Source organism: Epinephelus fuscoguttatus, linkage group LG5, assembly GCF_011397635.1.
Source record: "Epinephelus fuscoguttatus linkage group LG5, E.fuscoguttatus.final_Chr_v1".
In the NCBI taxonomy this organism is placed as follows: domain Eukaryota; kingdom Metazoa; phylum Chordata; class Actinopteri; order Perciformes; family Serranidae; genus Epinephelus; species Epinephelus fuscoguttatus.
Window position 1 is genome coordinate 24796218 of NC_064756.1, and position 12250 is coordinate 24808467.

Below are 12250 nucleotides of genomic sequence, written 5' to 3' on the forward strand. Positions count from 1 at the left end.
CCTTTTGGCCCATTTGCCTCATGCAGCAACCTGAATCAGTCAGATTTATGAAACCATAGTCTCTGTGGACAACTTCCACAAGGTAGCCACAGAATTACAGCAGACAGCAGTGTTCCTGAATTATTAACTGTAAACATGCAGAGCAGACCTAGAGTGTGGAGCATCCATAGAGTAATACTCTTTTTGTCTCTTACAGGGAAGTTCCACCTGACCTCCAAGATGGGGCGCATTGAGAAGAGCGTTGAAGCACATAAGGGAGCTGTTTTGGCAGGGAGATGGAACTATGATGGGACTGCACTTATTACAGGTAGATGACATGGACATGCATGTTTTTATTGCCATTTAACAAATACTTGTTTGATCAGCCTGCTGTATAAGTGAATTCACTTTTAAAAATTGTTACATCCAAATCTATTTCATCTTTGTTTAATTACTTAGCTGGAGAAGACGGGCAGATCAAAATCTGGTCAAAAAGTGGGATGCTACGCTCAACACTAGCCAGCCAAGGTAAGGCTAAAGACCCTTGCTTTAATTGAATGAACTTAAAGAGATACTTTGCCAATTCCCCCACCAGCTTTGTAACATAACGTTGTGAGTAGTATGTGTAAATGAACTCTAGTTAACTTCCCTCCATCTTACTAGCACCCAGATCTTCCTGCTCATTTCCCAGCTCAAATTTCCACTGACTCAAGGGCTGTTGTTCGAACTTAAGATTTTAGTTTTGAATTTTCATATGCCCACCATCAAGAACACAAAGAGTGTAGAAGTGGATTGCTCTCTCTCAAACTCTGAACAAACTGTAAAACAAGGCAGTGCTGAAAAATGTGAACCAAGATTCTCTAACTATGCTGCCTTGGATTTACATTAGAAGACATATGCTGGCTTTCTGCTGGTATCAGGTGTAGTTGTACAGCACATCCACAACAGCCACGGTCTTCTTCTCCTTCTTCCTTCTTCCTGTTCCTCACTGCTTTCTCAGTGTAGTAAGGTGAAAGCATCATGGATCAAGGAGGACCTCCAGCACACAGTGGGTCTCCTCATAGAACAGCCCGGAGATACCCGTCTCTCCACCGCAGCGAGCCAGGCAGTGGATAGCGGGCGTGGTGATTTATGGTGCCGCACCGAGTCCTTTTTTTTTCTCCTTGCTTCTGCCACTAAACCTCTGAATAGTACACACTGTTCAAAACACCGCGTCTTCACTTAGCTCATTTCCAAGTTTTATTGCCATTTAAATGTAGGCTTTTGTAGCTATTTAAACATATATCCAGTAGTTGTTCTATATGGCTGGAAATCTGGAATATTAACGGTGATATTGGCCATCGAAAAAGTCTAATGTAAACCCTGGTGTTGCCTATTTCTTATCTAAAATGTTTTCAGAAACATATTTTACCTTATTGTTCAACTGTAATTTGAGATTGTTTGTCACCAGCCTGTGGCCATATTGTTTCTTGTGTCAAAACACACAAACTCGCATTGCATTACCCACCAACAAAGGCGTTTATTGGTCCAGTGTGGTGCAGTGCATTTTGGTAGTCGTAGGTTTTCTACCTCTTGAGCACAAACGAATGCCACAACCCTTTTTCTGTGTTCTCTGTGGCCATATAGCACCGATTTCAAAAGTATTAGCATCTTCCTGCTGCAGAGACAACCCAGTTTTATGAAGAAGACCATCTTTCCAGCTGCGAAATACTTCTTCAAGCCTCAAACATGTATCTAGAGCTTGTGTGCAACTGCTATCTGTATTTGTATAGTAACTCAACCCCTTTTTTTTTATGATCACTCACCAAAAATGAATCAACAAACCAGAGTAGATGAGTTTGTCATAGGGATGCACCGAATATTTGGTAACCAAATATATTCGGCCAAATATTGCAAAAAAAACACACATTCGGTATTCGGTGGAATAAGTTAAAGGCAAGGCCGAATAATAGCGGTGTGTTTTGATAACGCAATCAAACAGCGTGCTGTTACGGGCGGAGTGAAACGTCGGTAGTGTGGCGATCTGTTTGTCACGGCACTCGCATTTGCGACTAAAAATAGTTTTGAGCGAGCAAAATAGGCTTAAATCATTCAGCACGCCTACAGATTTCAACCAGCAACAGAAACGAAAGGCGAATCCCACTGATTGTGGGTTGACCGAGGGTCACAGACACAGACAGTAACGTTAATGTATTCCTGTCAAATACGGCGGCCGGCGGCTTACTGGGCGACGGACAAGTCGGTTCCAATAATATCCTCTTCTTGGTGTCATGACTGCCCAGAAGTACCTGAACAGCTGAGCCAGCCAAACACAGGTATGTGACGTGTCAGAGGAGAAACGAGCCTTTCACATTTCTCTCTTTCCGGCAGTAACGGCCCACAAACCTCACTGCACTTTAGTTCATTACTTATGAAGGGACTGTTCTTTATTTGTCAGGGGAGGAGGGTGGCTGGTTGATTTTTATTTTATTTATTTATTTATTTTATTTTGATCCCCCCTATGTTAATCACTCATTGATGCTGTTTTTTAAGTATGAATAAGTCAATAAGTAATTATTCCATTGAAATATCATTGATGTATTATAGAAAAGTGTTTTATCTTTTCATAAATGACAAAAGGCACATCTGCCTCATTTTCACTGTGGTATCGTGATACTACTCAGAACCATGTTATTTTCATTGGTATCGCACAGTGGGTCCCAATTTTGATACCGTGACAACACTAATCCGGAGAGGGTTCATCTGCAAAAACTAATGAAAAACTAAACAATGATATTCGGTATTCGGTACTCGGTATTCGGCCAAGCGTTTAATATTATTCGGCTTCGGCCTTGGCCACAAATTTTCATTTCGGTGCATCCCTAGTTTGTCATGCTTGCATCTTCTGCCCTGTGTTGTCACAGTAATTGCTGCAGATGCCCGTTTGTTTACAGCACTTGAAAGACTGAATAGTGTAAGTAAGGCTTAAAAATAGAGATGATATACAAATCTTGATTCACATCATTTGAGAAAGAGCTGGTGTGAGTTTTACACCCATACAGTTTGGAGCAGGTCACATCCATAACAGCTGCCAGCCAGCAGCAGAACCCACGTGAAGGCAGTCTCTGATCAACCAGCTGCAGGCATTTAGTAAACACAACACAACATACCGACACCAATTACAGCCTTTCCGTTTCTCGATATCTCTCTCTCTCTCACACACACACACACACACACACACACACACACACTTACACAAACACACACACATATAGTAGTGATTGCTTTTGGGCCTTCTGGCTCAAAGAGTGCCTCTTGTGACAGAGCGAAAAAGAGCAGGAGGCAGAGACCTGATCAAGAGGCACATAGAACTTCAGTTTCATTCATGTGTATCTGAGGAGCCTGTCTTTTTCTCCTAATGCTTTAAAACAAAAGCTTACCTCCTCATCTGGCTCCCGTTTGACACCAGACTCAGACTAGCCCCCCCCCCCCCCGTGTATGAGCCTTACAAGTCCGCTATAACATGTGGTCCCAGATGGCAAGTAAATAGTCATACCTGACATGCTGTTTGGTTTTCAGACTTTCATCCTGCAGTTTTTAGGGATAGTTTGCTTTCATTATAAAAGTGTGGTTGTTTCATTCATGAGCATGCACCTCACATGTACGTGTGCCCGCGCAGGTGCGCTCGCTAAGCGATCTGCAAGATTTGCTTTTGTGTTGAAGCTGCCCTTTTTAGTCAGGCCAGGTAATTTAAAATGACAATCAAGGAGGAAATGTTTTTTTTTCTGTCCTTGGCTGTGTGATTGTGTGAACATGTGTGTGGTGAGTGCTGGGCATATTAGAATGTAATTGTGCTCAGTTCAACCAAAAGCAGAGTTCTGTGTTTTTTGTATTAAAAGTGCCATAAAGTTTCAAAGCTTTATAGGAGTGGAGTTTTATTAAAAGCCATAAAAAAGACTCCTAATGATACATTTATCTATCTGGCGTTCACATTACAGATGGCTTACTTATTAATTGATTCATTGTGCTGTTTGACTTATTAAATGTTTCTTCTCAGCTGTGGCACAAAAAAAAAAGATGGGGGGTGGATAAAAGTGTGCTTCTGGGGAAATGGATGGCACACTCCTGCTGAATGACGGGTGCTGTGGAAAACCTGGCAGAGCAACAGCAATTCAGCCCCAGGATTTAGGAAAATTTTTCCTGAGCTGGTTGTTTGGAGAATGAGCCGCCGGGTGGTGGGCTGCTCAGCAGACCTACAGATTTGTAAAACACCTGGATATAGTAGTGTTGCCACAGATGCACACCATCCTCCACATGGCACTCAGATCACTGCAGGTGTTGCTTCTCTACAGAGCCTACAACTACACACACACACACACACACACACACACACACACACACACACAGATACACGCTATGGGAGAAGGCTGTTCTTCTTGGGTATTCTGACCCATTTAAGAGAGAGAGAGAGAGCGCTGTAGGAAGAGGTTGGAAGTGAGACAGCGAGAGGTAGGGGAGAGGAACTTGCCTCAACCCCTCTCATCGCCTTTGTCAGATTTAGATCATGTGACCAGTTGGCATTTGTGAGAAACCACATGCACCTGGAGTGGGGTTAAATGTCAGGCCCTCTCCCCTCCACACGCGCAGCCTCCACCCAACTCACACACACACATTTTCCACATGTGCACGTAAGCACACTCATTTGTGCTTATACTGTAGAGGTTAGACAGGTTTTCTCAGCTGGCGTGCCTGCAAGCTAAGGGCTGTTGCATAGGCTGAACGAGGTGAGATCTCCCAGGGAATATGATACCCTCTGAGAGGAGGAATTAGCGCCATGCTCTGTCCTAAAGCTATTGTTCATACTAACTCCTAGCTTGTCAAAGAGAGGGGGAGAAATTCATACACACGATTTTAATTCACATCTTTTAAATATTACAGTAAGTAAGTGTGAAAGTCCTTAAGTGTGGAAGCCTAGTCCATTGCTCTTGGTGTTGGATTTATACATCTCATCTTCCACTTACCTCTGTTTCTGCATCTTCCAGGGTCTCCTGTGTATTCCTTGGCCTGGGGTCCAGACTCAGACAGAATCCTCTACACATCAGGAAGACAGCTAGTCATCAAGCCTTTGCAGCCCAGCGCCAAAGTCATACAGGTACAAGAAGTTTATGTACTCTTGTAAGAGGTAAAAAATCTGTGACTTAAGTTAATGGCCACTTAAGATTCAATATGTCATGGTTTTGAAATATTAGCTTGTAACTTACTCTTTTAATGACCCAAAAGTTACAGCATTGGATGTAAAATCAATCAAAATCACATGAATCATATGCAGCCTCCAATGAATTTTTTTTCTGAAGTTAAAGGTAAACGGAGATCCCCATGGATCAGTGAATTAACGACAGTACAAACATATTACTGTGTAATAAATATAGAGCTAGAATTAACACCTAGTGGTTGTATGCTTCCGCCAATCAGTCAAGTTGCAGTTAATATCCATGTCTATCCAGACTCATATGTAGCCATGACAGATGACAATGCTTCAAATATGAATGTTGGGACAAAGAGCTCACGAAATCCTAACACTTCAACGCCACTGTGTCTTCAAGAGAGTTGAAGAAGATAAAATATTACATATTACTTTGAACACTATGGACACATCAAAGCCCTGTTCGCATGCAGCTAGTATTACCTGGGGCCATCTAATAATTTTTGATAATTGCGGATGTCGTCTGTGATTTTAATCCTTTGTGAATCTGCCATTATTATATCCATAATTTGTCAAATAATTTCACTGCAACTGACCAACCATATTTCCCCAAACACAGAGGTCATGTGGTAGTATTTGTGATGTGCAGATCAGCATCTCAGTAAGTTGGTTTTTGTTTTCTCCGTGGCTCATCTGGCTGCTCAGCGTAGAGACCCATTCATAGAAAGAACAAGCTCATATCTACCACAACAGAGAAGTCTTGAGATATGATGAACCCATGTCTCTGCAAAACACAGACATGGGTAGGGGGCTAATTACTAAATCACACGAGGTCCCCTGGTAACACTAATCCTGTGCAAGTAGGGTTCAGGTCATTATGATCATATTACACACAGTTTTAAGTTGTATTTAACCAGACTGAGTGTTTGGTCTCTCTAGCTTCACTCATTATCTGCTTTGCCACCTGTATAGTATCTGATTGGGTGTCTTTTCTGTTGTTGATATCTTTGCATGATACTTTTTATCTCACATGTGGGTTTTGCATATAGCTTGATCTGCCCAATTACTTGACATCACTGGGCCCTTTGCCTCTTTTCAGGTCTTTGAAGTTCAAAGGTTAAAAACATGGAATATATATGCATTTGTTTATTATTCTTCTTGAAGCCGAATAGCACCTGGGACCTTGGATAAACAGTGGAGGTTTTAATGTGTGCCTTCTCAACCCCTTGCTCTCTCTCAGCTATGACCACACATGCGGTGTACACGTCACATGCAGCAATGCGAGTTGACCATGTGCAGGTTCAAATGTTTAAATGAAATACAGCAGTTTTGTTAAAAAAAAGAAAGGAAAAAAAGGTAAAGGGTTGTGACGAACACCTCTGTGTAAAGGACCCTCATACGATCTGTGATCTCTGCAATCCCTTACGTAGACACAGATGCACGCAACACATGTGCATGTGTTAACACGTTTCCCTTTGGTGCATGGAGTGAGCAGGTAGGGTAAAAAATAGAAACCAAAGTGTAGGCATGTTACAGGTTTGTTAGGTTTGTTACACTGCAACACATGATGTAGAGAGTAATCGTTCACTTAGGCTGACTTCAAACATTTTATAAACATGCAACTATGTGTAAGAACAAGAATAAATTTCATGCTCTCCGGAGCTTATCCTGCACAACTTTATGTTTTCTCTCTTTTTTGGACTCAGCGAAAGTGGAGGGATTTATTAGAGAGATCTCCCACTCTGTAGCACGAGGGAGAAGTTATGTATGGATAGCATCATTAGGTTGTGTTGACATAAACTGGCCCTCTCTCTGTTTCTCTCCCCCTCATTCTCTCTTTAGTGGAAGGCTCATGACGGGATTGTTCTGAAGGTGGACTGGAATTCAGTTAATGACCTCATACTCTCAGGTGGAGAAGACTGTAAATATAAGGTGGGCATTGTTTAAGTACTCTTTTGAGCCCACTTCAGACCAAAGATTCACAACGAGACAAAACAGGGTAACGTTGCAGCACTTTGAGCTGGTTCATCTCAGCTTGACTCGGGCTGACGGTGTGACTGGCAACTCAGCGTGTTAAGTGTGTTAACGCACATCACCTGTTTCAACAGCCAATCAGCTTGTAGCGAAATCAGCTGATCATGTCTGCTACAAACTGTCAGCTGGTCGAAATCTTGGACACAAGACAGAAAGGATCACCTTATCAACTCGTCTTGTTGCCGATCTTTGGTCTGAATGGGGCCTTAGATGTCTCGTAGGTGTGTTTAATCGTTTTTTACCTTTCCAACTATGTCCTTCCTCAACAGGTATGGGACAGCTTTGGTCGTCTGCTTTTCTCCTCCTCGTCTCATGACTACCCGGTCACCTCTTTGGCCTGGGCTCCAGATGGAGAGGTGTTTGCCATGGGCTCCTTCAACACCCTGCGACTCTGTGACAAGACTGGAGTAAGAAAAACCCTTTTACTCTCCATCAGTACCTCATTTTTAGATAGCCTCATAGAATGTCAGAGATGGCAGGAGGAGAAACTGAAGTTACTGTTACAGCAGCCTAGTACTTCGACGTAAAGTTAACAGGGTGTTAAAACTATTGAAATGTTGTTCAGTCGCTGAGATTTTAAATATGTGGCGCTTCTCAGATTTCAAATTCATTTGATTAAATAGTTAATGCAAACACAGTTATTGCTTAGCATGTTCAGCCTGGAAGTCCACTCACTGACGGTACAAGCATACTTTCAAGTGCTCCTGTATTAACAATGCAGTTAGTGGTTTTCCATCTAATGCTTCTTTCACACATGACAGAGGAATGTTTAAATGGTGATAGCGATCATGTGCTGTTGTATGACAAAAATATGCATACACATTTTACTCTCCACACATTTTACTTAGCGTAGGGCTGCAACTAACAATTATTTAATTATCGATAAATCTACTGAACTTTCTCACAATTAATTGATTAGTTGTTTTAGTCTATAAGCTTTATAGAATGTGAAAAATGCTCATCAGAATTTCCTGGAGCCCAAAGTGATGTCTTCACATTGCTTGTTTTGTTCATCCTTCACTACAAAACCAGAAGATTCTTCATTTACTATCATAAATTACAAAGAAAAGCAGCAAATTCTCACATTTAAGAAGCTGGAATCATTAAATGTTTGACTTTTTTTGCTCGAAAAATGACTAATTGGTAATTAAAATATTTGGCAATTAATTTTCTCTCGATCAACAAATTGTCGCTGCTCTAGTTTTGTGTACTTTATTTGTTTATTCTCATCCACCAATATGACATTTATGCCTTGTAGTCAGTCAAGCCCTTTCCCCTGAAACATGCAGTATCTGTGGTCAGCTTTTCCAGTCCAGTGTGGTTTATATTGTGTGGCTCACTGCAGGCCTTATGCTTTCCATACATAGTTCATCTCTGTAAACCACATTAGGCTGCATGCCACATGTTCTTGTTACCTGGTGCTGATGGTAACTGGAGTTGTAATGAGAGGGGAAATGAGAGAATGATGAATGGTAATTGTTGTTTTATTATTGCTGAACGTTTGGCCAGGAACAATATTACCAGCTCCCCGCTCTGCCCTCGTGGGACGTTTGGGGGGCTTCTTTAAGTTTACATGGAGATGTCAGTGTATTGCTGTTTCAGACCTGTTGTAATGAAAACAAACAGCCAGGACCGGGTTTTTGTGTGCTGATCACCAGGCATTTCATGCTCCATTTTGATTTAATTAGAATCAAATGGCTTTTTTTTTTCTGGAGCACTAAAAGAAATGGGCTGGAGCGAGGTCTGAGCCAACACATGTGTCCTCTCCAGAGGGGTAAGGTGTGTGCTTTTTGAGAGGTTACATTAATAAAATGTGTAGAGTATGAACATCCGAAGGGAGACTGGGGAAATCCCTCATCCTTTACAATTACTTTTGGTTTTCTGAACCAGAGATTTCAGTAGTTGGGGGGAAAATTGCCAGATTATAGCTGTAAACCAATGAAATCATTCAGCCAGCTTGTATCCATTTTCTCTGTGTAAACAAAAATAAAAATTGTGCTATTAAAACTGTAACCGACAGAATAGAGTACAACTCACTCCTTTATTTTTTTGTAATGACCTGATTCACCTTACATCCTCCCGTAATGGGTTTGTTTACGTGGTCGGTTTGTTCCATTGTTTTGTCAGCGCACCACTCACTTTGCTGTGGTGTGTCTCGGTTAAGGCAGTGTGATGATGATGATAATTATGATGATTATGGTTCTGCCCAGCTCTAAGTGGAGGAAGGGTATGCTTGCCTTCTCCTCCCTAAGCCCCTCAGAGACAGTGTGTACTGTAGCATGGCGTGGGAGGCTTGCTCAAGAAGAAGATGGAGGGGGGGTGAGAGAAACAGAGAAAAAGAAAAAAAAAATCCCCCCCAAAGGTCACTCTGACAAATCTGTATTCTATGGGTGAATTCAGACACACAGTCCTCTCATGCATCAAGTTCTAATCAAGTTATAGATACATACATGCACTTTGTCACTGTACTATAATAAGTGTAATCTCATTGTGCATGTGAGTTTACACACATACATAGAAGCCATCACCCAATTACAGGGCCTTTACCTGTGTCGTTGCTGCGGTTTGTTTGCGGCGCAGCAAGGGTTAAGCAGCGCGAAGAGTCTTTTCAGTTACTAGCGTGACTAATGGGAAGGAGTTTCATTCTGTATCTGCTACAATGAAACCTTGCACTTTAACGTATTGCTGCTGGCTCAGCAGGATCAGCCCCACGCATTTAACCCCTTCACCTCCCGTCCAGCTCGGCTCTCCTCTCGCCCCAAACTCTCGACTCTCTCCTACTCTTTTTTTTTTTCCTTTTTCTCCTCCACGTTTTCTCCTTCCACGCACCACAGGGCAGATGTAGTTTGTTACCCCCCCCTCATTATTACCATGGAGAGAGAGGGGGAGCGCGCACTCACACACAGACACACACACAAAGTTTACATCGAGGCAAAAGTACTGGGAAAGATTAATCTGGTAGTTTCAGAAAGCCAAACATTGACTGAACACAAAGTTTGTTCTCTTTTGTTTTTCCATAGAGCATCAACATTTAGGAATTGGTGAATACATTATTCAGTTATTAATATATAATTAATTATTTTCATTGGGATTTTGTTGAGTTTGGAGTTCTTGTGTGTGGAGTGCATTTTCTCTTGAGCTTTAACAGGACACAAGGCACAAAGAGGTTCACTGTCCCTTTTACAAGATTTGGGAGAAACAATAAGTCAGTGTCTGTCTGTGTGCCTGCCATAGTATATGCATGTGCCCACATGCCTGTGTGTGTCTGTGTGTGTGCATGTGTGTGTGTGCAACCATTGCCGTGCAAATGTGCCTGCGAGACAGCAGTCTATTTACGAGGCGCTGCAGCTGGTGTCTAGCGTCTGGACCCTGTCACGATCCCTGACACTGTCACTGGCTAACAAGTAGGACTCATTGTGCCAGGCGAGCACCCTCTTGCTTCTTTCACTCCGCCTCCCCCTTCCTCCCTCTTCTCTTCCCTGCGCTTGTTTTTTCTGTCTCCACTGTACACGCATGCTCCCATACATAAATGTAATAGCTGCTTGGTTTTGCTTTTCTGATGCCTCCACAATATTTGTTTTTGTTTTTTTTTAACTTTCATGATGAGAAATCAGGTTATTTTTGTAACTTAAGTTCTGCAGATGTTTTTTGGTCAATGTTTGTAAAACTTTTTTGATGAATGAAGAGAAGATTCTGCTTTATTTACAAGACACCTTTACTGCAGGACATTGTCCCAAGAGCTAATCAGAGTTCAGTGTTTTGCTCAAGGTCATGTAAGCAGGGCAGAATCTTGTAATCAAGGACAGTTTTCATTATTATATCACCATCCTTCCTTTTGATTTATGCTCATTTTGGACTTAGCGGACATTTATACCAAAAGAGCCCTACATTTAAACAACACTGGCTATTGCGCTGTGGCAGGAATTCAATTTTTTTGCCGGATGCCCCTGTGTTTGCCAGACCGGCTCATTCAAATGAATGCGCAGCCTGCATTTTTCATGCAGGGCTAATGTCGATCTGATCCTGACCTTAGACCCAGGCCTCATTTAACTTTGCGATTGCCACTCCCCTCCCTCCCCTGATCTGCTTTAACTGAGTCCTAACTGAAACGTGGCTGAGCTTAGCTCTGGTACGATCCAGGTTCCTGTCACACTCCTTCCGATAAGCCAGTGTACATCTCCTCTATTTCCCTCTCCTCCCTGTCGCTCTATTTTCTACTCCCTTATTAATAGGTTACACGTAACCACAGACAACCTAGTTGGGATCATCGGATGACTGAGCCCTATTTCTTACCAACACTGTTGACATGTGTAATAACTAAAATGTCTTCTTCCTAGGGTGTTCATGCTTGCAGTTTTCCTTCCACAGTGTGATAACAGCTGTCACCCTCACACAGTTTTGGGAGATGAGTAGTTATAAATCTTGTATCAAAATTATAGCTCATAATGGCAGCGTTGCTTTTAGGAGTGGCGTTTGTAAAAGTGTGAAACCACTACTATGTATTGTGGATCCTGCCTGTTATTTCATACTATTGCCAAATTGCACTCAGTCATGAGTTGTGATTTTCTGCCAGTTGTCTTAGAAGAAAACTGCTTCTTTCCTTATCTGTCTGGGCTAGTTCGTTGGTCAGCTTTTCTGTATGAATGTATGAACTTAAGTAAGAGATGGAGCTATATCTTTTTTCTCCCTCTTTGTCTGTGAGATACAGGCGTGCTTTCCTTTGTAAAGTGTAAAGTATAAACCCCTCCTTTTGCCACACATGCCTCCCTCCTCTCTGTGTATGGGTGTGTTGGACTAGTTCGTTCTTATCAGTGCTCCCCCTCTTGGCTCCCTCTCCCTCCTGCCTTCCCTGAGGCCCTCTTTACCTCCCTTTTTTTCTTTTTTTTCTTTTTTTTTTTTTTTTTGGGGTGAGTCCGGGGGGTCCCCTTAGGGTCTTTGTGAGCCTTGCTCAGCATTGCCACTCTGGGAATGGGTCCAGGTCCAGCTGGAATCACCATCGCTCCTCTCTCCCTCTCTCTGTTCCTTTCTCCTCCCTTCCCTTTTTAACGTGCAGCC

At 42.3% G+C, this 12250-nt stretch overlaps 1 protein-coding gene across 2 annotated transcripts in view; it reads left to right on the top strand.

Moving 5' to 3' along the window:
* Positions 1-12250, top strand: part of ift80 (intraflagellar transport 80 homolog (Chlamydomonas)) — a 41237-nt gene that overhangs the window by 3130 nt on the left and 25857 nt on the right. For both annotated transcript variants that reach the window (XM_049577536.1, XM_049577535.1), the window contains exons 4-8: positions 197-307; positions 439-507; positions 5001-5110; positions 7004-7093; positions 7465-7602. In XM_049577536.1, the coding sequence (XP_049433493.1) occupies positions 197-307; positions 439-507; positions 5001-5110; positions 7004-7093; positions 7465-7602 (518 nt within the window). The remainder of the gene's footprint in view (positions 1-196; positions 308-438; positions 508-5000; positions 5111-7003; positions 7094-7464; positions 7603-12250) is intronic.